Genomic DNA, 27,805 nt, shown 5'->3' on the forward strand with positions numbered 1-27,805 from the left:
TGCGAAATCTTCAAAAAACCCTAAAAAAAAAAAAAAAATGTTTAATTAAAACACGCATCTAAAAAAAAAAAAAAAATAATAACTTTAAGCGGAAAATAAAATTATAGCAATATTGACGGCTCGAGACGCAGTTTAGTCGGTATTCACCTCCTTTCCACTTGTTTTCTCTCAGCATTTCAAGCTTGTGGAGGAGAGGATCGGCTTTGCCTTCACGTCGAGGTGGAAAGACCGAATGACCATCTCGTTGAGCGAATGACCATTCCGTGACGTCATGGACATTGCGCTCAGGATTTTGAATAAATCTCTCGCCGTCGATATTGTGATACTTTTTTTTTTCCGCTTTTTTTTTTCTTTTTAACACGCATGTTTTAATTTGATTGTTAAAGAAAAATTTTACTTCCTGGAGCTTCGTAAGATTGAGTGCTTTGGAGCCTCATAAAACCTCTTGCGACGAGAGTAGGAGCCCGAGTTGCGCGTTCATCCCCGTAGCATCACATCTTTCCTGCACGACATGTTGATCCTGCTCCTCATGTGACTGACCACCAACGTGTTGTTTTTTTGTTTTTTTTTTCGCTTGTGGAAGAATAATGTGAACTTTTTCACAGTTCACATGTGTAAAAAAATTAAAGACGTTTACAATTCTCTGTAATGCGAAATTGGAGCGCAGCTCTTGAGGAGGAGAAGGAGAGGAGGGGAGTTTATGCCTCTCCTCCCCCTCCATACCCTCCCCTCCTCCTCCTCCCGTCCCATTTAGCAAGAAATTTGGCAAAAATTTTCCCGTTAAATTTAGCGAAAATTTACCCGCTAAACTTGGCTGGGTTAAGCTTCCCCGCTAAATTTAGCGGTGAAATTGACGTTGCGTCGCCTCAACACCAATTCAGTTTTCCCGCTAAATTTAACGGGGAAACTGTGATGTCCCATAATGCAACACGCACAGTTACGGCCACGTCCCTCAACCTGGAAACGGGCGCCTAAGAGCTGCGCTCTAAAACATCGCGGCTGAGCTATTTTGTTACAATGATCAAGTGCATGCTGAAAAATATGTTTGTGGAGAGAGAAGATACTGATTTAGCGCTGTTGAAAAGAATGAAAGGTGTTTACAATTCCCTGTAATGTTGAATTAGAGCACAGCTCTTGAGAAGGAGGAGGGGAGGGTACGGAGAGAAGAGTATGCCCCTCCTCCTCTCCTCCTTCTCCCTTACTCCATCCTCTCATTCTCCCCCTTCCTCCTCCTCCCCCTCCCTCATGGCGTCACTTGTGAAGGCCTCAAGAAGGTTGTGACCTTCACGAGTGACCTTCGTGACATCGATCACTCTTGACCCTCGTGACGTCACGTGTGACGTCCTTACGGGAAACGTCCCATAATTCGACGCACGGTTACGGTGATGGCGCTCAAGCTGGAAACGGGCACCTAAGAGCTGCGCTTTAAAAAGACTGCAGAGCTGTCGAAGTTATTTGAGCTGTTATTTGGCTGTAGCTTCTGGCAAAGTAAACGCTTACTGGAGAGCTGCGATGCATCCCCACACCAGTTAAACATACTTTTCATACTTGTTCTCGGTTTCTCAAATGAAAGAGTGCAGAACACATGCGCGAGATGTTGTAGTTTGAATATGTGAGCATGATATACATGTTTACAAAACATTCACCATCCTCAAAAGCCAGCCTGTCACGCTCAGACCTGCCTCAAATGGGGAACGATGGAAAAGATAAATGTGTACCAGGCACAGGCACCTTAGCAGATTTCTGTTTTCGTACAGCGCACACAAAATATTGAGTGCCAGACTTTCAGGATAGGATGGTCAATGAAATGTGGATAAAATTTATCCTAACATCAGTTGTATGAATCTTTGTATCGCATTCCCCTTATGTAATGCCCGAAAGGGCCTTTAGGGTTACAATTAATAAATGAACATGAGTTGAAAGTGCAGCAAGGGGAGTGTCGATGTTAGGAAGTTTTTGTAGATCATTTTAGCTCTCTGATAACTGTACCCTACAGTGATATACATATAAGCTAGCCTTGCTGTGAGCCTTCTTTATTGAGCATGGAAATCGGCGCGGAAAACACAATAATGGGGCATTTTCATTGATTTTTTTCGCTGTCCCGCAACGTTCTCTGCGACCCGGTACGAGGTCCAGGACTCTACAAGCAAGGCCAGTGCCACGCATGTGCAATAGTGGCATCTTCGTTCTGGAAAGCGTAGCGGTGTTGGAAAAAGAGGACTCCCTATTAAAACCTCTATTGGGGAGTTTAGTGTGTCATGTTATTGTTCAATCTTGCTTGTATCAGTAGTATAGCACAGGCTGTTACTTCAAAGTATTCTTTGGAGTCTTCAAGAAACTAAAAAATAGCAGCCCTTTTTTTTTTTACATGTCACAGGACTGTCATTTGACATTGTAAAAGAATCATATAGGTACACCCTGCCACGCAATTAAGTTAGCACAAACAAACTAGCGCCAATTTTTCCCATTTTTGTTGTTTCCTTAGAAGGTAATGATGTTTATAAAACTGTTATATATGAGTATCGAACCTAAGCGGTAGATCTTAGTGCTGGTCAATACATTGCTGGGGAAAATTAGCAAAAAGCGCTGATGTGGTGTTCGCGCTAACATTGTCGCGTAATGTATGCATACCTCTACATGATCAGAGTAAATCAATAAATTTAATGTACAAAGAAAAAAATTTTTTTTTGATAGCTGGAATGTTATTTTTATACAAGCAATTCAGCAAAGAGTGTCAAATTGCTTGACGTAGATAGCAATACTCTAAACCAGCAGTAATAGAGCGTACTCGCAAAATGTCTATCTGGTGTGATGGAGGTTTTGTTATAAAATGTTCGAGAAATGGACTTTTCTCTTACTCCACGTCATGTAGCTGGCGCAAACACAAAATTGACATTCGAATGCAAGGGTCATGCAGATTTTAGTCTACAAGAACAAACTGATGCCACGTAGGTTTTGCCCAATAACAGCACTCTTTTGCCAAATCGTTTTTATAAAAATGACAAATTTTCAGCTATAAAAAGAAAACACACCAAAAATCTTTTTTCTTATATATAATTAATTTACTGGCTTACTCTGCTTGCACTGAGTGTATAGCGATATGCCTACATTACACGACACTGTTAACGCAAAAACAACATTTTCCTTTTTTCCTTTTTCCGCACAGCTATGTATTGTCTATTTCTACCGCTTAGGTTGGATACTCACATTAACAGTTTTCTAAATATCTTTCACTTCTAATGCAAAAAAAAAAAGAAGAAAAATATCCGATAGTTTGTTTGTGCTAACCTTGTGGTGCAGTGTACCTATGTTTTTAAAATGTCAAATTACAATCCTGTGTCATCTCAAAAAAAAAAAAAAAAAGAGCTGCTTTTGATTTAGATTTTTGAAGACTTTAAAGAATTACTTGAAGTGGCAGCCCATACTATAGCAACATTGAACGATAACACAAAACAATATATAAACTCCCCAATGGAGGTTTAATATTACGTTTTGCACTCCGATAGTTGTGTTCAATAAAGAATGCTCACAGCAAGACTAGGTTATGTATCGTTGTGAAGTATGGTTATTGGAGAACTAAAAACGATACACTAAAAGTTCCTAATATTGACACTCACCGTTGCTACCCTTTCAACTCATGTGGTTGTTGGGATTTGTAAATAAAAATTTCATCCACATTTCGTTGGCCATCATATATCCTGCGAGTTAGGCACAGAATAATTTTTGCGCACTGTATGAAAACAAAGATCCGCTAAGATGTCCACGCCTGGTGCACATTTATTTATTGTTTCCATCGTTCCCCATTTGAGGCAGGTTTGAGCGTGGTAGACTGGCTTCTTGAGGATGCTGAATGTTTTGGGAACATGGAAATCATGCTCACTTATATTGAAACCACCACACCTTGCGCATGCGTTCTGCACTCCTTATTTGAGAAACCGAGAATAAGTATGAAAAGTATGTTCAATGGGTGTGGGGATGCATTGCAGCTCTCTAGTAAGCGTTTGCTTTGCCACAGGCTGCAGCCAAACAACTTCGACACCTCAAGTGAGTGACCTACTGGGCTTCGCGGACCCCTAGCTAGAATGCATTCGCAGACGCCAAAGAGTCCACAGACCCCCATTTGAGAACCACTGGCCTATAGCAGTGGTTCTCAAATGGGGGTCCGCGGAGGCATTCTAGGGGTCCGCGAAGCCCTGCCTCACCAGTCAAACCCAGCAATAAAAGTAATCTTTTTTCAAATAGAGAACTTTTTTTTTTTTTTTTCAATTTTTGGGCTAGTTTCTTTGTGCGTATGTCAATAAGAGAAGTCTCGTTGACACTATCCCTCGGTTATATTTATTATTATATCATTATTGTATTTAACCTATACCTTTTCTCACCCCTCACCACGAACGGGATCGTCCATCATCTCCGCAGATCCACGAGGGGTCCGCAAAACATTGATGGTTGAGAACCACTGGCCTATAGTATCAAAAATAACTTTATTTACTCTTGTTTACATACATGCATGCCGGATTTTAAAACTGCCCTGAAGTTACATGGTTTAAAAAATATTACAGTCGCATGCTCAAAAATTAAAATATACATGCAGTCAAACAAAAATGAAGATGATGATGACGATTATTGTTATTATTATTACAAATATCACATGTTAACATTACATATTCACTATTGATACCTTCAGTGTTCTTGTTTCTGCTTTTTTCTTTTTAAGAATATGGCCAGTTTCTTGGACATTATGCATAATTACATTTATTTTGTGAACCAAATAATTTTCACGCTATAATTATCCTCCTAAATTGCTTTATCTAATCAGACATCCTCAAGATTCCAAGCTGGAATGCCCAGTACAAGCACAGGTGTGAGTATCATATCTTCCAGAAAGTTCCCTTTTTATGTAATGTACATAAGGCATTCTAGCGCTACATATCTGGTGAAGGATATATTCTGGAAGAAGTTTGGGAGTATGTAAAGATATCTCAAAGAACTTTGAAGAACCTTAGTGGTCTGCTAAATACAGCACACTCTTTAGAAAGATTCCTCAGCTTTCAGATCTTCGCTTTCATATTTGGATATATTCTGCTTAATGTGCCCGCAAACAGTTCAAGGCCTTGAGAGTATGCACATATTACAAATAATGAAAGAACAGATATAAACAAACAAGCAGGACGTAATTTTGGAAAGGTAAAAGTAAAAAAACCAAACTACATAAAACAACAGACCAGAGCTGTTTGTCAAGTGGCCAACAAGGCTCGTTTAAAAGTTATGAGAATGAAAACAACTCTAAATCACTCCTATCGTTATGATGGAGCTGTAGGTGGGTGATTTCAGATAAGATCGACCAAAGGGTGGCTGGTCGACATTTTTAAATCAACTGATGTTTTTATATGACATTGTCTAGTGTCTGGTATAAACGAATCCACACTTAGTTTTGACCAGAAAAAAAATTTGGAGACAAGAAAAATCGTAAGGCAGGGAGAGGTGGACAGTTGCAATAACGCGCACTGATGGAGGGGGCAAGTTTGAAAGTGAATAATTAAAACAATATAATTAGGAGAATTTTAAAACTTTTTACAAACAAACTATGGGTACAACTTGCTTGTAATATAAAGTAGTAATATTTATTAAAAATTTATTTAGTTTTCTAAAAATTGCCAAACATGCCTGCTCGAACGACAAATGGCAAACTTTGGAAATCTGTATCTCATGAAATAATTTAATCATTATTACATAACTTGCAGACATTATTTTACTAATATATGGCTATTATTGAAAAAATAAATAAGGTATCTGAGTGACACAATAGTTACAATATATTTAGGCAAACATGGGAAAAAAATCAAACAAAGAAAAATTCCAATGCAAATAAAAAAAAAAAACACCACCTTCGATTTTTTTAAAATTTGGGTACCCTGTTATACTCTATTTCGGCATTCATTTCTATTAAAAACATGTTGCATCATTGCACTGTGAAAGAATAAACAACTCCCCAAAGTAGGGTCCTTTTTCAAAGCCTACACTTAGCAGTGTCCTATACAAGAAGTGACTCTGAGTTCCAGTTTCATGAAATTTGCACAAATCTTTTATATACATTTATTCAGATGAGGTCATTGATAAAAAGAGTGATCGGTCACACAGTAAAAGGGAGGAGAAACTATATACAGCATTTTACATAAGCGTACAAAGTGGTATCATATTAGAGACTAATGATTTGAGAAAAGATGATGCAGTGTGAAGTTGTACCTTCCGGTATATTTTACATCTAGAGTAAAATAAATAACTTTACTTCCACACACAAAAACAAAGATATAATAGTAAGATATTTAGGTTGGCTGTGTATTTACGATTACAAACAATTTCAGGTGACGGATGCCATAGTGCCTAACTGGAGCAGCTTCGATGCTCTCGGTGTATGAATGAATCGTGGCAAGCCGATATATTTTATCCTGCTCGAGGATAACATTTTGGGATTTTTTTTATAGTGATCAGATAAAAATTATTAGTAACCACCAACAAAAACTGTAGGTTAAATACCCCGTGAAGAAAAATGTGATAAATAAGATGTCCCTGCATTCAAAATGAGCAGTCCTTGGGAAATCAAATTCGGCACTTTACGCTAAGGTTTTCCTCGCTGTACCCATTTAATAAAGTTGCTTCCAAGCAGATCCGACTGTCCGTGCTACATATACGTCACAGGTCCCTTCTGTTGATGACTTGCTGAGCCGCCACGCATGCCAAGACTGAATGCCAGGGAAGGCGCGCACCACCGTCAGCCACTCTTCTTTTTTTTGTTCACGATACCGAACAACCTCATTTTCGTCCAGATATACAAGATGCACGCCTTTCAGTTTCTTTGATAGAACGCTCACCATTGTCCTGGCTGTCTGAATTGCGCTTACTGAACGTTCTCTCAGGTTGTTCAGCGTGGCCTGGTGCTTCACGAGTCCGCCAACTCCGTCACATGCATTTTTCCCATGTCCAGATGCAGAAAATAACCACTGGGCTTGTGGGCAATCGTCCTTTGCAAATTGGTGAAGCTGGTAGCGATTCTTGAAATGACTGGCGGCGCCGTCACTTACGTACGTCACGTACGAGTATACCGCAACGTTGTCTTCAACCCACTCCTTCACTTTTTCTAGAGCCAAGCAAGCGTGAGCGGCGTCGTGACACAGGTCCTCACTGATGATGGCAAAGCTGTTTGTAGATTTTCTTGTCGTCACTACACATGTAAATATCGAAACTTGTTTTTTTTTCCAGTGATATGCTTGCACTTCGTCAGGAAGCACGATGGTCCAGTTTTCAGCAAAGTCAAAATGAAAGACAATGCTCCCGCGTTGCATGCACTGTTTTTCATCGTAGATCGCTTTACCTTGCGTTTGCCGGATATGGTTGTGAAGTACCCAACTTCCAACCGTCACTTGGATGACTTTTAGGAAAGTCTCAGGTTCCAAAGTTTTTTTCACAAGGTCGCCGGACTCCCATGTTGCAAGCACAATCTCTTCATCCTCCGGGATATCAAGTTCCTGGAGTGTAAGAAACTGGCCTTTTGGGCAGTGATCACAGTCTCCTTGAAGGCACAGTTCTGTTGCTGGGTCGCACAGAAATGCCGAGTTCATTTCACCAGTGTTGAATGTTGAGCCTGTAACGTTCTCTTGAGCGGCAATACAAAGATAATAATTGGCGCAGCGCACACAAACGCACACTTCCTGGTGTGGAATACATTGGACCCATCTAGGGCGCAACGAATAAAATTTCGTTAGCCCAACGCCGGAATCGGGATGCTTGTCTTTGTATATACGGAAGGCCTCTCGTATTGAGCGTGTCATGAAGCGCTTTGGCACGAACGTTTTCTCTCCGTTGAGCATGACAGAGATGACGTCCTTCTGGTTGGGACTTTGGCGCGAACATTGTAGCTCGTCTTTCGTGAAGTACTCTAGGGCAGCAGTCAGGTTCTCAGGGCTCACCTTGCACCTCGTGTAAGGATCCGGCTCATACCACACGCCATGCTTTTCCTTGAGTTTTCGGGATTTACTGATGAGGTACATTAAGGCCTGTGGAATCATCTTTTGAACCTCATTCTTCGTCAGTGTTGACGGCAGGAGTGTAAGCAGTTGACAACGTTCCCGGAGAGAGGTGGCGGTTTCAAAGGCCTGCCGAAAGTTGTCCACCCACTCAGTGCATGTGGAGCATGTTGGTTCGGACAACCCCGATGGTGCGTCCCTGTCGTACGCAATACGTAGCCTTGAGCGTATATTCTTGACAGCAACCTGCTCCAGTTCTGTCTGCTTTCTCTTGACATAGGCAGGCCTGTCCCGACTTCTTACGACGCTTGGTTGTCTCAGCGGCGACACATCTGTAGGTAGTATGCTGCGATTTAGATCTTCAATTGCTTCTTCAGCTGGCACAAATATGTCAGGGCACTGCTCTGAGCTTCGCATCGAGATCTCCTTAGTGATGTGCATGAAGCAATGGTAGCACAGGTAGTCCGTCGCACTCACTTTGGTGGAACAGTCAGGCGGAAGAATTTGCTTCAACGAGTTTAGGTCCAACTCGCCAACACTTCGAAAATTCCGCTGCTTTGGTATAGTCTTTTTGTGTTTGCAAAAGTAATCTGCACAAAACACTCGTTCGGAACTCCAGGACGTCTTCATAATGTATACATAAATAATAGAAATTAAACCCCAACTGATGGCATATAATTGCCAAGTGAAAGAACTACTGGGTGCACAAGTGACAAGTCCGAGGCTGAGGAGCTCACTCACTGCAAACGTACATTTGAAAAGAGAGGTCACAACTGAGGCTGTCGGCAAAGCTTGATCCACGTCAAAGGAAGAAAGAGGGAAAGTCTCCAGACAAAAAATTGTGGTCAGCGGCCTTCGAAAAAGACTTTCCGGAATCGCACTGTCGTCCCTCCACGCGCTGATATGAAAGCACCCGAGCTTCTACCACGTGGTTCATGACACAGCCTGAGCCATGTCGGCGACCGGTTCGCGAGGGGTTGGCGGTGGGGTTACGTTGATGGTCACTCGGATTAGCCCTTGCTGTACTGAGCTACCGCCTGCAGTGCCTTATCGCCGGCTGGTGTCAACAACGAGAACACACACACCCTGTCTACACCAAAACTACAAGCGTTCACCGCACACGCGTCGCCGCCGCTTTTAAGCTTTTGTGAAATTGCTTTCTTTTGCCGCGGAGAACCGCCTTATCTTAACTACGCGCCTGAAATCCTTCCAGGCGGGCGTACAGAATATCAAGCGTTTCGAGAAATGCCCGTGGAGTAGAACTATGGGAAAATTCGGAGCCCGCGATGTCGATATCGTCGCCGTTGTGTTAGTACGCCGTCGCGTACTGCAGCCCCCCGTTGGGGGAGGGGGGGGGGGGGGGGGGGCGGTCTTACTACGATAACATGGCGACAGCGTTTACACTCTATGTATTTACGCGAGGCTCGAGTATTTGGGGATAATGCTGCCGGTTGGTGTGCCCCTTTGTGCCTGATATTATCGCCCGTGACGCCAGCGAGTGAGATGGCGACAGGCATGACTGCTCAGTAAACAGGCGTCGGCGGCCATGTTTTGCTGGTTGAAGCGAACCCCCTTGTCCTTGACAGCGAGCGGGGAAATACGAAAAAAAGATTGTATCGGCCGTTTTGCCAGAACTAGCGACGAGTGTCGTCTGCGGTTTCCGGCAACTATTTTGCCATAATCGTGAGCTTAGCGAGGAAATGATTTTTGCTAGCCACAGAACACTACCACGCAGAAAGGGAATGCTTGAACATGTTTTTGTTCTGGATATATATCAGGGATATATATGAGAGAGAGAGAGAGAGAGATGAAGGTAGAGCGGAAGAGGGAATAGCTTATAGTGTCGCAGGAGAATAAAGTAAACAAAGTTCCTAGTGGCCGATGGCTGCATGATCTTTTCTCGGATCACTAGTCCGTAATATGATACCTCTTTGTACACAGTAGTTTCTCCTTAATTTAAGTGTGTGAACGATTTCTTTAGTTATCATTGGCCTCATCTGAATAAAAATATATAAAAGATGTGTGTTGGTTTCATGAAACTGGAACTCAGAGTCAGTTCTTGTATAAAACACTGCTAAGTGTAGGCTTTGAAAAAGGACCCTACTTTGGGGAGTTGTATCTTCTTTCTCAATAAAATGATGCAACATGTTTTTAATGGAAATGAATGCCGAAATAGAGTATAACAGGTTACCTAAATTTAAAAAAAATCGAGGGTGGTGTTTTTTTTTTATTCGCATCGGAATTTTTCTTTGTTTGATTTTTTTTCCATGTTTGACTAAATATATCCTAACTATTGTATCACACAGATACCTTAGTTATTTTTTAAATATTAGCTATATATTAGTAGAATAATATCTGCAAATTATATCATAATGATTAAATTATTTCATGAGATACAGACCTCCAAAGTTTGCCATTTGTCGTTCGAGCAGGCATGTTTGTCCATTTTTAGAAAAATAAATAAATTTTAAATAAATATGATTACTTTATATTACAAGCAAGCTATACCCATAGTTTGCGTCTAAAACGTATTAGAGTTCTCCTAATGCTATCGCTTTAGTTATTCACTCTCAAACGGGCCCCCTCCATCAGTGCGCGTTAATGCAACTGTCCACCACCTCATGCCTTACGATTTTTCCTGTCCCCCAGTATTTTTTCTAGTCAAAACTAAGTTTGGATTCGTTCATACCAGACACTAGACAATAACATATAAAAACATCAGTTGATTTGAAAATGTCGACTAGCCATCCTTTGGTCGATCTTATCTGAAATCACCCAGGTGTGTTATAATCCAAATGTTTGAAGGCTTTTTTCTTTTTGCAAAACTGATGCCTGCATAATAAATATTAACATCCTCTGTGGAGCCATAGATAGCACACTTGTATTTTACATGCAGTTCAGGGGACAGACAGCAGTGATGCCTCCCTCACGTCTGCACACAAGCGTTGGCCAGCCCAGTACAGCTCGACCAATGACAGCTGTCCGTGGTGCCGGATACAGTTCCGCCGGTGTGCAAGGCAAGAGCTCCCACCTAGTCTTCCCAGGCGAAAATCAGTCCACTTCCAGATGGATTATGGAGCTGAAAATGAGGCAGTCCAGTTGGATTCCAGCTGGACCCAACTGGACCCAGCTGGAATCCAGCTGGACTGCCTCATTTCCAGTTCCATAATCCGGCTGGAGGTGGATTGATTTTCGCCTGGGTTTGCTGGTTCATTTCTTCTGTGTCCACGGTTGGAACAAATAGTCTCTGCCAATGGATCCATCAATGGACCAGTTCACAACTATATTAGGTCTTGTACATGAGGCTGCCCAGAGAAAAAGTATGAGCCTCTTAATGAGTTGACTAGAGACATTGTCAGTGATGTGATTGCTGCGCCAATTGCGCCAATTGCGCCAAGGGGCTAACTCTGCTACATCCTGCTACATTTCGCCAAAATATGGCTAATCTGCGCCAAGCCTGCGCCAAAAGACCAATTTTGGTCGCCTTTCAAAAACGAAACTAAGCTGAGAACCGTAATTGAGCATGCATGAGCTAGGTGGCACTAAAGTCACTGGATCCTGGTAGGGAGGCTGTAGTGAGGGTGGGCGCAACTCAAAACCTGGAGAGCGTTTGCAATTTAATGGCTGCGCCTGAGGGAGAGGATTCGAGAAAGGATATGTGCCAGTGTTGCCTGGACGAGAGCAGGCGCTCGCTCTGTTGCAACTCTGTTGCTCCATGCGCCTTTCCTCCTCTCGCCTCCCATTGCAAGCAACGAGCGCCTTGGCGCAGCCTCTCTCGCTTCCTTCTCGCTCCGAGAATTGCAAACGTCGAGCGGAGAAAGCAAAGTTGCCAGACAAGCAGCAACGCCTAAGATGGCGGAATTTACCATTTTTCGCGTTAAAAAAATACTTAACCTATCGCAACAAAACTGGTGGCTATGGAAAAGTAATCATTTATACCTTGTGTAAATTATTCAAGCACCTTAATGGGCTTTTATGACCCGAGTTAGGAAAGAAAACGACCCTTTGCCCCATAGACTCCCAGCAAAATTTAGCAATTAAATGGCGATCATGTCCCGTGATCGCCGATCTAGCGGTTGCACCCACCCTCACTTGAGCCTCCCTAGATCCTGGGAAAGTAACGCCAAGCTCTTCGTGTGGTCGCCATCTTGGTCCGTGAAATGAGCAATTTCTCCTTTACCCTCCGTTCTCGGTGAGCCGATCTAGATTCGCTGGTGACGGGTAGCTTTATTGAGTCGTTTTTTGTGTACCGAGATTTTGCTAACCACACACAGGCGAAAAAAACGTACACCTTCGTACCTCCACCAGATGCTGTGTCGTTGCTTGGAGGCACTGAAAAATAAGTTTACTGCCTTGAAATGCGCCAGAAGAACAATATAATTGTAAGAGATCCATGGAGATGGGCATGATTAATAAGTTGATCGCATATGAAGTGCCAAAGACTCTTATATTGGCGAGGAACGCTTCCAGTACGATGATGCTCCATGGTGATCTTGGCGCGACTGGTTTAGAATGACCCCCTGGAAGCTTCGAAGATTTAAATGGACCAAGATGGCGATTTCCATGGCAACGTAGGCCGATTAGCCAATCGCCTTGCGAGGTTTGGATCGTCTGTATGTTAGTGTCCCTTTGTGTCTGGCTAGCAGGTAGGAAAGGCAATGGCGCTACTTTCCCAGGATCCAGTGACTTTAGGTGGCACAAGACGCCGCCCGACACAAAGTACCCTGCATCAATCGTCTGTTCGGTCTGGCATGATTTTTTCCGCCGTTCGCGTTTCGCGCTCTCGTCGTCTCAAGTCTTTTTTTCTTTTTGCTTTTTTTTTTTAATTTTTAGCGATAGACGCGGGCATGTGCGAACGCTCCGACGTTAGTTAGTGTGCCGGGTTCCAGACATGCCGTCATGCTGTGAAACAAAACCACGTTTTTGCGCGGCGAGAGTTACTTCGTGAGCTGAAGCGCTCGCGCGACCGCAGTCGCCGTGGTCGCGCGACGTCGTGTGTTGCCGTCCCCACGTCGCTGCAGATGTGGCGCTTTTTAAACTGAAACGCATCGACATTCCTGCTCTTGTTTAAATCATGCGCTGCTATAAAAATCCCTCTTTAACTCAATGACTGCTTGGCGAAGTTTTGATTACCTAGGTTTCTCTCGGTGGACTTTCTTTCGAGAGGGACCCCGGTACGTGGAAAATCTGCCGCGAAAGAAAGTTGATGACGAGAAGTGAGCAAAAGCAAAGAAGGCAATGGTCTGCACGCTGAGCCCGCACACCGCGCTTGTTTGTCTCGAGTTCAGTCGTTGCACAAAGCGCTCCAAGAACTTTTTGACCCTGATTCGCAGTGTCTTGCATCGATACGCTCAGGTTCTTTTTTTCTGTGTGTTTAGCCTGTACCTCGCCTGCCGGCCTGGCAAGCACGTGCCGCTGGACTGTTTATTGTCGTATGCTGGACAGTTCAACATTTTGCATACTATTTTGGGAACCAGTTGGCGACGGAGCGGAGTGGCATGGTTTCGGTTTCGGTCGAACTGCCGTTGTCTCCGCTCACGCGACGAAGCACGTGTAACTGCAAACCTGCCGAAGTTGCCCTCACGTGCATGTGAACATGATTGCACGAGAGGCACCAGCCGGGACGCTTGCAATCCATTGTTTTACGTTTACTTACTTTTTATAAAAATCTGCCACGTCGGGAACCAGTAAAACGAAAAAAAGGTTTTTCTTTTTAAATTGCTCGGCAACGCCTACAGCACTGTATACTTGTGGGATGTCTCAGCAGCAAAAAAACAAGCAGCGAATTCCGCCCCAGCACGTCACACGCATCACAACACAACACAAAGTGTCCTTCGTTTGTCCAGCACTTAAAACAACTATTTATTTTTCTAACAATATCTCCTCCAAAAGTCACTTTTTCTGCTCCGAAACACTGTTTTGGCTGCTCCAAAAGCCACTTTTGCTGCTCCAAAACACTGTCTTGGCTGCTCCAAAGGCCACTTTTGCTGCTCCAAAACACTGTCTTGGCTGCTCCAAAAGCCACTTTTGCTGCTCCAAAACACTGTCTTGGCTGCTCCAAAGGCCACTTTTGCTGCTCCAAAACACTGTTTTGGCTGCTCCAAAAGGTGCTCCAAAATGGCTTAGGCCAATCACATCACTGCATTGTCCTAGTTGTTGGAGTTCCTTTTCAGATATTTTAGGATTGTATTCAAAGAGGATGAGCCAGAAGGCCCTCCAGTATTGTTGAAAGAAGCAAACATCAGGGCACGAGTGTATTAGTGAAGGGGTGTCCAAACAGGACACTACAAAACGCACGACTCCGACGAATCGAAAAAATTGAAGCGGACGCGCCCGCTTCAATTTTCACGATTTTTTGGAGTCGTGCATTTTGTAGTGTCCTGTTTGGACACCCCTAAGATGTTATTAATTGACTAAAATTCACTAATTAGTACCTCTTAGTAGTGTGCGCCTTAGCTGGCATATTTCTATTAGATATTTGTAGCCCGTGGTTGAAATCAGTCCTAACAGTTGTCACTACACAAAGAAAATAAATTCTGCTTCTCACTGTTCAATGGCAAATTTCTCGAAGGATTGCTACATTGAAACTAAGAGACAAATAATTGGCCGCTGTTGAGGTAACTAGTTGGCAGCAGTTTAGTTAATTTGTTAACAGCAGCTGGCTACTGCACTGGGGCTTGAGTTCAGAATGTCTAGAATGTGCAAGTGAAAGACATTTTGTCAGTATTTCTTTAACATTTTTCTGAAAAATCAAGTAACTTTTGGACGGTTGCATTCAACCGTCACTCGATAAATTGACTAAAATGAAATTTTCACTGAAAAAATAGAATGGAAAAAATTAAAGACTCTTACAAATCTCTGTAACTCAAAATTAGAGTGCAGCTCCCGAGGAGGAAGAGGGAAGGGTATGCCCCTCCTCCTCCTCTGTACCCTCTCCGCCTCCCATCCTCCTCCTCTCCTTTCATCCTTCTCCTCCCCTACTCCTCCTTTCCTCCTCCTCCTCCGCACGTGATGTCAATTTTCCCGCTACATCTACCGGAGAAACTGAATTTGTTCATAGGTGACGTGACACCAAGTCATGTGACGTCATTTTCGCCACTAAGTTTAGCGGGGAATTCAATTAGTATTGATGTTACGTGACGTCAATTTTCCTGCTAAATTTAGCACAGTTATGCCGACGCCGCAAAAGCCGGAAGCGGCTGCCTAAGAGCTACGCTCTAAAAAATGCATTCGGGCTTTCCAGATCTCTACCTTTTTGTCTAGTACTGGGGCACCGAAAATAATTGATAACAGATTTACTAGGCATTGAAAACAAAAACGCTTCACGCAAATATTCTTCAGATGTTGGCATACATAAAAAGAAAGTTTGCAAAATAAACTGCCTTCACAAAACCATCACTAAGTTTTTTGTTTTTGTTTTATATTCGTAATTGCATTTTGTGGAGCCACTGGAACTTTTGCTGCAGATATCCAGGAAGGAACAATCACTGAGAAATGCCAGCATGCATGTCTATCTGTCTGGAGGGATTTGTTTCCTATGCGTGCACTAATACACTGCAGAGAAGTGACAACAAAAAATTATTGTGACTAAGGAAAAAATTAAGAAAGTGATTAAAGAAAATTATCGACACAATCCAGCTGGTGTTATACTATATTCATCAGTGTGTGCTTAAAGAAACCAAATCATCTGCACGGTAGATTCTTTTTGAAGATTGTCTTTGGTCTAGAGCTGAACTCAATGTTCTAATAACAGCAAAAGCCTGTTCTACACTATCAAATCTAAATATCTGCAAAAGCATGAATTATGCTGCATATAAGTAATTCCTACAACTGAATGCATGTGCGTTGCCTTCAATATACAAAAGTAAGGGTACATTAATAGTGACCCAAAAGGCCTGTCCAAACACGACACTACAAAAATCGTCAGGCGACACGACTCCGACAAATCGTTCGGCGCTCCACTTCCGGCCGCTTATTTCGCCGGGGGGAAAGGTCCCCCCGTCAAATCCCGCCCGTGCCCTCCACGGCAGCCTTGCTCTGCTCATCACGTGGGTCCGGAGAGCCATTCACAAGCTCTGTTGGCTGTCAGTCAATCGCTCAAGGCCTCCGCCATTTTTCAAGTCCCGAAAACGGAAAAGGGAATGACACGAAGGTGTCATTCCCTTTCCCTGCGGCAAGCAAAATGCACGCTTCGACGCAGAAATTTCCCAAATCCACCTTAAGCCAGACCTCTTTGGCCTTCCAGCCAAGGTGACGGCGGTAGTGAGGTCAACGAGCCGTGGGAGAAAACCAGTGGCAGGTGGCATGTGACATCAAATTGTACGATCACTAACATCACAGAAAAGTGGAGGAGGCGAGGAGCAAAGTCTTGATGTTGGCTTGCCCACAGAAATCGTCAGGTGACACAGCTCCTGCAAAAATCGTCAAAATTGAAGAGTCTGCTTCAATTTTGACAATTTTTGTGGGAGTCGTGTCGCCTGACGATTTTGGTTGTTTCCTGTTTGAACAGGCCTTGATAGCTTCAGTATTTTTTTTTTTTAACGCAATAAGGAGATAAGGAGTTCGTGTTGCAGAAAGTTCGGCGTCGGTGGCGTGACAAGAAAATTCGCCATTGGTGGCGTGCTGCAAAAATCCTGATTGGTCGATAGGGTCATGACCTCTATGTAGGCTGTCCCCTTTCCGGTTTTAACCGAAAAAGCACCAATTAACATCCGTCAGTGTCGAAAATACAAATTCGGTTGAAACCGAGAAGCATTTTTTTTTTTCATATTTTTGAGCTAGCACTGGGTTTTTTCAACGAAAAAGCCCTGTATAAAAACACCAATAAACATCCGCTGGTGATGGAAATAAAAATTGTTTAGAACAAAAAACGCCAGTTTCTAAATATTTTTTTCTTAGCAATGCTTTTGCTGTAGTTGTTTTGTTTTCACTGAAAAAGTCCTACGCAAACTTCCGTCAAACACATTATCTTACCCAGAATTGACCAGTTTGTCTAATGTCACATTGGACAGACTGGAAGGTGCATCAATGACCGGACGAGGGAACATGCAGCTTTGGTGAAAGCCGTCACAGCAGCGGGGCACCTACCTGCTCATTGTCGTGTCTGTCAGTGTGTGCAAGAGTTTTTTAACCTAAACATCCTGGCAAGAAACCGTAACAAGTTCGCTCGAGAAATCCTAGAGGCCCTTACTATTGACGCAAAGGCAGACAATTGTATGAGAGCGCCTTTTATCGCGCTACACCACAAGGAAGTTGTCTAATGAACGACGAGGAAGATGCTCGATTATAAGAGTAGAAGAAGGATGTCTTCCCCAATTCAATTAAATGTATTGTAGATGTAGATAAAGAAAAAAGATGGCCTTATTAAACAGTTGCTAGTCCAGTAGAGTGTATGCCTTTTCTATCTCTCTCTAATACTTCCTTTATGTTCAGCTGGCACTATAGACCTTTGCAAAAAGAGCTCTCTGGCCGCCGCCATTTTGCGAATCGAGCAACCCCTATCGGCCAAAAATTTCCGCCGCTCGCCTGAGCTGTGGAAATCCAGTCAGCGTGGCTCCCCACCCGCATTGCACATTCGGAGTTCGTCGACTTTTTTGGAAGTTTTAATTTATTTGCCTGTTTAGGATGCTTACCTTGGTGTGTTATCTTCCACTGTATACGAACCAGGGAATGCCAGGGCTCGTTGCCTGAACGGCCTTCGCAGGAAACGAACGAAGAGAGTGAACGTCAAACAGCACGCGACGCAGGCAGGTCAACGTTGTTGGAGGATTACTTCCGTTGAGATAATCCCCAAAAAGCCTTCCCGGCTATGTTTCGGGTCTTCGCGAAAAATAGCTGATAGGGTCGGGTCCGGGGTGTGAGGGCGAATTAGACACGTTCGTTTATTTGCTTTGAAGCTGTGCAAAAAAAGCAGCTCTCTTCTACATGTGCCCCAAAACACGCCGGATTCCGTCCGATAGTAGTGAAGTGACTATCGTCGACATTGTATATTGGATATGCTGTGTTATTTGAGACCTTTCTCAAATCCGCTCAGGTACCGCGACACCGTGGGGTACTTACAACATATGTTGTGAGATTGATGAGACTCGTTGAATTTCATGTTGTGGGCAAGGAATGTCCATGCAGTTCAGATATCCTGTGTGGTGAAATATTATCGACGATTAAGACCTTTGTAAATTGACACGGCGGAGTGTATGGTGCCATAAAAAGATCAACATAATATGAAACAACCATTCCAGTTGCATTTGTTCTGTTGTGCTAGGACTTACCAAAACAGCTTTCATTTCTTTGTTTTTGTTCCCAAAAATAGTACAATGCATTATTAAAAACCCCGATAAATTCTATTCACCATAGAACAGAAAATAAAAGATAGAACGCTGCAATTTAGCCGCCACCAGCGTCCGGAAGTGCACCTGTGCCGGCCTCCACAGCCCACTGACTAGAAAACCCACAGCCCAGCGCAGTCAAGCAACACTGGCGTACCCTCTCAAAACCAGGGAACCGCGCTGCAAATCACTTTGTTCGAGACTGCCGCTGGAAAGGTCTATATATATATCAATGAACCAACTAGCTCAGCTTCAAGCCGTCACAGGTCATGACGTCAGAGCCGCATGACCTCGCACAGGAATTTAAACAACGCTCACGGGAAATTTTACTTCATGCATGGTGATTAAAGTGATTAAAAAACATGACGTGTAATGCGAATTAAAGGTTGCCGCAAGTCTCAAATGATTTCACTCTATAGCATAATTCATTTACTTTAAAGAAAAATTTGAAGAATTTTAGGTGCTATTCAAACCCACAACCTTCGGTTGCGAGCCAGTTATGCTGCTGACAAGGCCACGCAAGGCACGCTTGCATGGCTTGGGAGCAAGCAGGAGTTTATATGTTTCACTATTGCATTCCACTCTTAAAGGGGCACTGACACCCCAAGAGTCATATTTTTTTTTTATTGTCTAAAGGCCCGTTCACACTCTTGCGACTGCTTGCGACCTCTTAAACCTGGGTTCCTTAAAACTTGTTAAACCAGAAAACACACTGGCGCCATCTATTGGGAAGCAGTGTAAACACGGCGGTCCGGCATATTCTTTTTTTTATTTCTCGAGCATTATCCGTTCTTTCTTGGCTCGAAAAACTTTTGACAATGTTATAAACGAGCCTTTCTATGGGTATTACGCACATTTGACCTCGAAAATCCCGCAAAACCTTCGCTCTTGTGAAATGCAGTTCCAGGGTCACCGCATAGATGGCGCCACAATGCCATGTGTTCCCTCATTCTAAAAACATTTAAGAAGTTGTAAGAGATCGCGTCTCTCTCAGTCGTACTCGGTCGTAAGAGTGTGAACGGGCCTTTAAACAATGCAAGTCATAGACATGCAAAAAGAAAAACGGATCACAAAAAAAAGAAAATTTTTACGCACGCACGTGCTTCTTTATTTTTGGCACCCTCCTCTTCCCCTCCTCGCTTCTTTTGATTTGTGACATCAAAAATCATAAAAAATTTAGAAGCTTTGTAGGCAACATTTCTATAACATTTAATTACGGCAATTGTAGAACATGTTTTCTAGTGCAATTGCAAACGCACCGCGGCCCTTCTTTTTGAAACACCAAAAATCGTAGTCTGGTGTGATGTCGCCTTCTGGAATTGTAGCCTCCCTCGAAAAACATGCCGCCTGGGGAGGCGGCACCGCTTGCACGGAATGAAACCGGTTTTTCTCGGTTCGCCGGCGCCCTTATCCACTTATCTCCCGCTCCTTTCCTCTTCGCTTTGGGTCGCTACGGCAGCAGCGTGGAGTCGTGTAAAAAGTCGACTCTCAGGACTCCACAATATTTGACGTCAACGCACCAATGTGGATCGCGCGGGAACTTCGAATTCGGCATGTGGAAATTGTATTTTTAGTTCACAAATACTGAATTCACAAGTTTAAAATTTTGAGGGTAATGTTCCAGCATTGTTTTCAATCGTTTCGGATAATAAAAAAAAAAAAATGATTTTGATGTGTCAGTGCCTCTTTAAAGGCGAAGCTTAAGCATCCTCCAAGTTCGTTTGTTTTTGGCACTGGCGAATTTTTTTAGCAAGCTTGTTTCCATAATAATGAATGAAAGGATATGTATTGAGCCAGTTAATTTCCAAAATAGTTTATAGTCCAGTTTTTATAATAGTGGGGAAGAATTGTATTAGGGCAAATTTGTCTCCAAAAATTTTGTTTATAGTCAGGTGTCTATATTAAGAGGATCCATATTAGTGAGATATAAGTTATAACTATAGCAGCAGGCAGAAATATTGACTTGATATTACCAATTTGTCTTGGCAGCAAACGTCTGTTTTTATTCACAGGTCAACTAGCGAACACATTCGATCCTCTAAACCAAGCAAAGGCATCTACGCTGACCTTTCAAACGAAAGAAAATGCCAGGTGTGTGCCCTTAGTTGGTTCATTCTATGTTCCTGAACTAGTATTAACGACGCAATTTTTCAATTTCACAGTCCCGAAGAACGCCTAAAGCAACTTGAGACCTCCATCATGGAATTGGTGGAACAAAGCTGCTTTTCAGCCTCCAAGAAGGAGTTCAAGCTGGTATGCATAAAATACCTTAAAATAATTTGTGTGCGCTATATGTGAAGTACCGCTTTTGACAAAACTGTCACTCCCTAGTGCTGGCATATATTACCGTAATATTTTGAGTCATCGCCCATCCCCGAGGCAGCGCCCACCCACTTTTTTGGCGAATATTGCTTTCCAAAAAAACACAAAGTGATTGCTCACCCCGTACGAATACCCCAATATGGACCCCTCATCCGCAAACGTTCATCCTTCCTTAATGATGCAACCGCGGGCCTTACGGTTGAAAGACGTCCGTGTCATGGTAAAACGAAGGGGGGGAAGGCACTCTACTTTGTTCACATATTTCCTCCCCGACTTCCGCGACCCCAAAGGCAATGTACATATGTGCGAAAAGAAAACGATGGAAATGGCAAAACAAAACTTTGTTTCGCTTTGAAAAAAATGGCATGGACAAAAAAAAATTTTAAAAGGATATATAACACAAGCATTAACCCATTCAAGGATCGCGAGGCCAGCGAACACCCCATATCCTGGAATGTAACTGCAGATTGTAAGGTCAAAGTGTGTTTATATATCTACACCCGTGCCCTCCGGGCTCCGTGGGTCCCCAAAATATCCACGACATGACGCCCAATCCTATCCCTTATCGTGCTACCTGTGGCTCCACTGTAGTGGATGCCCCATGCAAAAGGGTTGGAGCGGGCATCACACACCACCCTGTTTACTTCCGATACTCCGTACTGCAGTCTGCTCATCCCTCTAATCACCCGATATTAGCTTCCACTACCCGCTGCTTTGTCTGAAAAGACTGTACCCAGACCTCTGGGATAGTGCATATTTGCACCTGCACCCTCTCAGAGGCCTCCCTCAGCTTATGTGTCTGCCGAGGTTTTGGCTCCTTTCCTTCAACACATCATTGAGTGCCGCTTGCACTACTGCTAGGTTATCCCCCTCCATGTTACCCCAGAGCTTAGCTTTGGCCAGGGTGTCTACGATGCACTTTCCTGACTGGGCCACTACGTTTACACTCCCAGCCCCTTTCACCATGGCCAGTAGACCCCCTTTAACCCTTGTTACGTTCGGGTCTCCTGCCGCCAGTACCCTCTTAGCCTCCAACCGCCTGTCTCCGACTGCCTGCCTGCCCTGCGACTGACTCTCTCCAGCTGTCTACACTACCTCACTTTGTGTCTGCCGGCTTACCATCTCATCCTTTACAACCTCGCTGGTAACCTGCACCACTACGGCACTGTAGGGTCGAGATGCCACTCCTGTCCTGCTGACCTCCACTTGTTCACTAGTGCTGCCTTTTTTTGAGACTGTCGTTCCTGCTATGTTCGCTGTCTCCTCCCTCCTCAATCGCTCCAACCCAGCCTCGCACTCCCTCTTATGATTCCCCATCTCAGCCTTCCCCCTTCTTAAGATCCTCCACCTGTCTCTCATGCTCCACCCGCTCCTCACTATAAGCTTGCCTACCATGCATGCCACCTTTCTCTCCCATTCAATGATGAGCTCCTGAAACTCTACGTTGAGTTTCTTCCTCTTAGCTGACACCTCGACCTCAGCGTCCAGGACCACCAGCTTCTCTCGCTTTACTTTAAGCTCCTGCTTGACTGCTTAACCTCCTCAACCGTAGCTGCGCACTCACCTTCTATCAACTTAAATCCCTCTGCAACCCTCTCGCAGATTCGGCAAACCAAGCCACCCTGTTCCGCCTCCGCTAAGCTCTCAAAATCTGTCTCATCTAGATGCACCCACTGCATGCACTTGCCACATGACACTAGGTCATTACCCCCTTTGTAGGGTTTCCTACGCCGAGCCATTGCACCTATCTACCTCAAACAGTGCTGCACAATACATAAAAAAAAAAAATCGCCGAAAGTTACAACAAAATTATTTGGCCTTACTTGTTAGTGGCCTCCTGGCAGCCTAAACCAGCCTAACTTCCTATCCTAGTGCTTCCTAAATCTGTGCAAACTATTTCATGCCTACAAAGGATTAAACACCAAATACACTCAGCTTTGCTTGCTTTCGGAAGTGCTGCCGCCTACCCGCTTCGATCGCCGGCTTTCCTACTTCCCAAGAATCGCTCTTCACCAAGTTTTACCATTTAAGTTCATGGCGCAAGTGAGACATTTGCCCTTGGAGCAAGAAAGCAAGCTTTGGCTGTTTAAAAGAAGCCATTGTGGCGTGAGCCCGTTGTGGTTTAAAATACACCTAGGTTTCCCCAGGAATTTTTTAGAGGTGGACACAACCACCATGCGAGCGGTATGGGGGGGCTTAGTTTGCATTGCGTCACAATCTGGCTTGCCAACAGAACGCACTTTCCGTAGGCTCTCTAAGTTTCCAGCCCTGTGAGTGGCACCACACTGTGGTGATAAAACAAAAAACTAATTGCCTTAGAAACTTAGAAAAAAATAAGTGGAGAAGGAAAGGCGGGGAGCGAGCGAAGAGGCAAAGGTAAAGTAAGCCAGAGCACAAGCAAGCATTGAGCAAGGAAAGAAAGTCCTCTCGGCTTTCTGCTCTCTGCCACTCACTGCCTGCGGAGCGGGCTGCTGCGCAGTGCACGTTCGTCGCGTCTGTTTTTTTTTTTTTTTTTTGTATTTCTCCTCAGCCAAGCATCCCACCCCTTCACCCCCCCACACTGGCAACTCTTTGCGGCTCCGCTCTTGTTCAAAGAGTGGTGACAGTCGGCTATGCGATAAGACGCGATAACATGGTAATGTGCAGGAAAAATCGCATCGTCATCCTGTAGCATAATCGAGCGGTGGGCGGTCACTCAGAGCGATGGGCGGTCAGTCGGAGCAGTGGGTGGCCAAGCCAATGCACCGTGGGGAGAACCCCGAGATACACGATCCTAATGTGTTTCACATTCCCATCCTATGTGCAAAATTTTCACCAGTGTGCAGACAAACTGGTGAAACACTGACATAACTTAACCTGGGACAGAGAATTTAAGGAAAGACACATAAAAGGAAGAAAGAATACTCAATGTCTCAGCTCCAGTGGTGCAAAATTTATCTATTGCACCCAACTTGTGTCAATGCCAAATTTGCATCTAACCTGCTCCCTGAAATCTTGTGTATTTTTACCCGCATATCTGGCCAATTTTATTGTAGTAAATACCCGTACATATCTATAACCTATTTTTGTGGGTATGCAATACACTAATTATTTTTTGCTGTTTACCTGTCAATTATTTGGGGTATTCCAGCACAATACACTTTTAATGGAGGGCACCAAATTAGAATCTTTTTTCAATGCAGGCTCTTGATCAAGCAAAGGACGGCGTAATGAAAGAGAAACATCTGTCTCGACAACGGGAGCAGCTCTCGGCGGAGATAGCTCCTAACCTGGATCTCACCTATTGCGTGAGTTAGTCTCCCTCAGAAAATTGGAAGTTAGCTGGTTTTCTCTTGGCATAGATAACATGTCTGCTCTTGCAGGTGCTGTTCAACCTGGCTGTGCAGTATGCGAACAACGAAATGTTTGCCGAAGCATTGAATACCTATCAAATTATTGTCAAGAACAAAGCATTCTCTAATGTTGGTAAGAGCACTTTTGTATTGGTAGCAGCTTATTTATGACACTCCTTATGACCAAGATTACTGCATGACATAAAGTTAGAAAATGTATGCCTGTGTATTCCACAATCGAAAAGAAGGCCTATTGGGAAGAAGCGTCTTTTTATGAGAATATTACGAATACTCATTGTTGGGAGAGGGGAGGAGGAGAGTATGGTTGAGGAGGAGGGCCATACTCTCCTCCTCCTCAAGTGCTGCGCTGTAAATCGGCATTACAGGAAGTTGTAAACGTCTTTAATTTTTTTGTTTATGTCCATAAATTTATTTTCAGTGGGGGTTGTCAAGGAATAGACATTGATTCGCTAATGTTAATTTTATTGACACCTTTATATTGAATGACATTTCATTGATAGCCAACCGTCATTTCATGAGGCATGCTGGAATGTTCTGCTGGCAACTTTGTTTTGTGCACATAACATACCAATGCCAACAGAATACTTGATTGGTCAACAAAGAAATGGTATAGTGTGTCTTGTGTAATTTTTTATGTTTATTTCAGTTATTGCCTTACATATACGAAACTTCTTCATGAATGAAATTGCTCTCTTTTTTTATCTGTGGGATTGTCTCCAAGCAGTATTGATTGCCAACGAGATGTTGCGGCATCAGTGAATTCTTTTGGCATTGTGATAGAAGGACTTGTACTAATTGATGAATATCTGTAAGGAACTAGTAATGATGCAATGTTAGCGGTTTATGCGTGATGGAAAATGCAAAACTCATGCTTATTGGAACGTGCAGGGAAAGCAGGCATGGCCTGGTGGCTGAAGTGTGAAATGGTAAAATATGGAGAATATATATATATATATATATATATATATATATATATATATATATATATATATATATATATACTGTAAAACCCTTTATTTTCGCGGCCCCTATTTATCGCGAATCGGTCACAGATGACATAATCGCGACCACTAAATTTCGCGAATTCCAGATGCCTGCATTGAAAATCTTAAAAACCGAAATTTTTGCGCGCCCTTAATTTTCGCGAATTCTTCAATTCGTGAAATTCGCGAAAATTGAGGGCTCGCGAACATTAAGGGTTTTACAGTATATATATATATATATATATATATACCTGTGTGTGTGTGTGTGTTTGGAGTTAACATCTCAGGTGGTTAAATTTGTGTCAGTAGGTAACAAGAATATTTATTGTTTCAGGACGTCTCAAGCTGAACATGGGCAACATTTGCTTTTTCCAGCGCAATTACACAAAGGCCATCAAATTCTACCGAATGGCTCTCGACCAAGTTCCGAATACCCATAAAGACATGAGGTAGTTCGAACAATAAATTTGACATTTTTGTGGAAGCTTTAATTGCATGCCGTTGTGAGTCAAGGTGAATTTATATGTGGTAACTAGGATTATAATTATGATTATAAGCTTAAGGAGGAAGTCACCTTTGAGGTTCAACCTGTCATCAACTTGTAGCTTGTGGTCATTATTTTATTGTGTTTTCATCAGGGTTGTGTTTTATTGTGTTCTCATATTGTGTTTTTCCACATTGTGTTTTTTTCATATGTCATTTTAGTGTTTTTATGTGTTTTCATCACTGAAGCCGGTAGCTTTCATTAGCCTGAGGGGCACAAAATTCGAATGGGCAAGCTGGTTTACGGTACAATTCGAAGTAGGCAGAGCAGACCTCTCTCGTTTCTTTTTAAACTGTAATTGCTAAAACATAAATGTTGCGAGGAAGACCCATAGAGAAAAAAAATTTGCTATTGCACCCTGTTGCAGTTTAAGAAAAGCAAGACAAGCTCCTCTTGTAAAGCCCCCCACTCTTTGCACTTTAGCAGAGCGGACGTTGGAGAGCAGTCGAGTAAACTCGCCTCTTCTCCAGCGTTTGCTCTGCTGAAGTAGAAAGAGTGCAGGGCTTTGCAAGAGGAGCTTGTCTTAACCTGCAACAGGGTACAGTGTAGCAGAAGAAATTCAAACGACTTTCCCCACCAGACCCGTAATCACACAACCCTAATCGTGGTAGAGTGAAACAGCAGCCTGTGCAGCCTCTGTGACCCGTCTCTGCTCCCTCGTCAGGATCAAGATCATGAAGAACATTGGGCTGGCGTTCGTGAAGATGGGCCAACTGGCAGATGCCATCACGTCTCTGGAGTACATCATGGCAGAGCGGGCGGACTTCCGGTCTGCCCTGCACCTCATCGTGTGCCACTACACCATAGGGGACCGGGACAAAATGAAGAGGAGCTTTCTCAAGTTGCTCGACGTTGTGCTCGAGCACGTCGATGACGAGAAGGGAGAGCCCTCTTCGGTGAGCTATATGTGTGTGACGCCAATTATGTTTCTTCATGTGTAAAATTCTAGTTAGATAATTTGCCTGTGTTTTTTCTTTCTGAATGTGAAAACTGGCAACATCAAACATGACCATAAAATCCCCTAAGAATGCCCACCTCTTTTCGAAGAGGGCGAAAGAATCCGGTGGACAATCTTTGGGATTAAGACGGCAGAGGTTTATAAAAAATTACCTATAAAGACCGGCACCCGCTATTGACCACGGGGCATGGAACTGATATCACGGATAAGGCAGAATTGCATTTCAGGGTGTGATAAACCCGCACGAACCTGCTGCAGACTCGCGTGTCATGGTAGCTGATATCGCGTGCGCAGCTCACAGGCACCTCAAACTTGGGTTCCATGGTGGGTAAACAAACGGGAACCTGCTCCAAGCTCGCTTGTTATGCCTAGAGCCACTGGACGTTCACAGACTACCAAATTCCATTCAGTCCACTTACTGGAAGTCAATCCCACAGAATCCAGTTCCGACTGGCTGGTTTAGCCCGTGGTGGAAGTTATTACTGGACCATTTTGTGGATAAGCCCAAAACAAAAAAAAAAAAAATTCGAGGACACCTGAACATTTTTTATGAGTTGTGAATGCGAAAGCATGAATGTCGTTCTTCCGCTCCCTTAATAGTTCGTCTGCGGTGTATTGGCGTTGATGGTCACGTTTCGCTACTTCTCTTTCGCTTTTTTGGGGCGAAGCTTTTTAGGGTCTAGCCTTGTCCGGCGTTCGTGCCCACATCGATTGCCATCCCATCTGTCTTCTTAAAAAAAGAAAAAATGTCTGCACAGTTGACAGGATTCGAACCTGTGCGGGGAGACCCCAATGGATTTCTTGTCCATCGCCTTAACCACTCGGCCAGGAGTGCGGGATGAGGAGAAGGCTCTGAGATGTGGTAGTAACTCAAGAGCTGGGGATGTCATGGATGAAACGTTGCATGTAGCCGCTCAACGTCTATACAGGAGATGGCGCTGCGGTCAAATGCTCAAATGCATACTATATTAACACGTTCCATACCACACATTCTCTTTCTGACATGAATGAAAACGAACGAAAAGCTCGGCATGCTGCAGCTCAGCGTATCAGCACCACCAGAGCTTCGCCCCAATCAACATCATTCACCATGTGGAGATGCGGTAATTTTTGTCGCGGTTACAGGCTGATAGTTCATACTTTCACATTAAAACATACTTATGTAAAACATTGACGTGTTACCACGGCTATGGCGGGTACGCACAGGTGGGAGCTCTGGGCATTTATAAGTTAGGAACAAACAGAAGGTGCCTTGATTTTCTCTAGATTTTTTATATCAAGTAGCCACTAATTTGCTTC

At 43.6% G+C, this 27,805-nt stretch overlaps 1 protein-coding gene across 2 annotated transcripts in view; it reads left to right on the forward strand.

Moving 5' to 3' along the window:
- The window catches only part of LOC8039755 (intraflagellar transport protein 88 homolog), an 82,508-nt gene that overhangs the window by 11,831 nt on the left and 42,872 nt on the right, over positions 1-27,805 (forward strand). For both annotated transcript variants that reach the window (XM_042291889.1, XM_042291888.1), the window contains exons 3-10: positions 4,817-4,861; positions 10,918-11,038; positions 20,359-20,437; positions 20,509-20,599; positions 23,851-23,955; positions 24,031-24,133; positions 25,339-25,453; positions 26,213-26,444. In XM_042291889.1, the coding sequence (XP_042147823.1) occupies positions 4,817-4,861; positions 10,918-11,038; positions 20,359-20,437; positions 20,509-20,599; positions 23,851-23,955; positions 24,031-24,133; positions 25,339-25,453; positions 26,213-26,444 (891 nt within the window). The remainder of the gene's footprint in view (positions 1-4,816; positions 4,862-10,917; positions 11,039-20,358; positions 20,438-20,508; positions 20,600-23,850; positions 23,956-24,030; positions 24,134-25,338; positions 25,454-26,212; positions 26,445-27,805) is intronic.

Source organism: Ixodes scapularis, unplaced genomic scaffold (assembly GCF_016920785.2).
Source record: "Ixodes scapularis isolate PalLabHiFi unplaced genomic scaffold, ASM1692078v2 PGA_scaffold2__306_contigs__length_199485367, whole genome shotgun sequence".
Taxonomy (NCBI): domain Eukaryota; kingdom Metazoa; phylum Arthropoda; class Arachnida; order Ixodida; family Ixodidae; genus Ixodes; species Ixodes scapularis.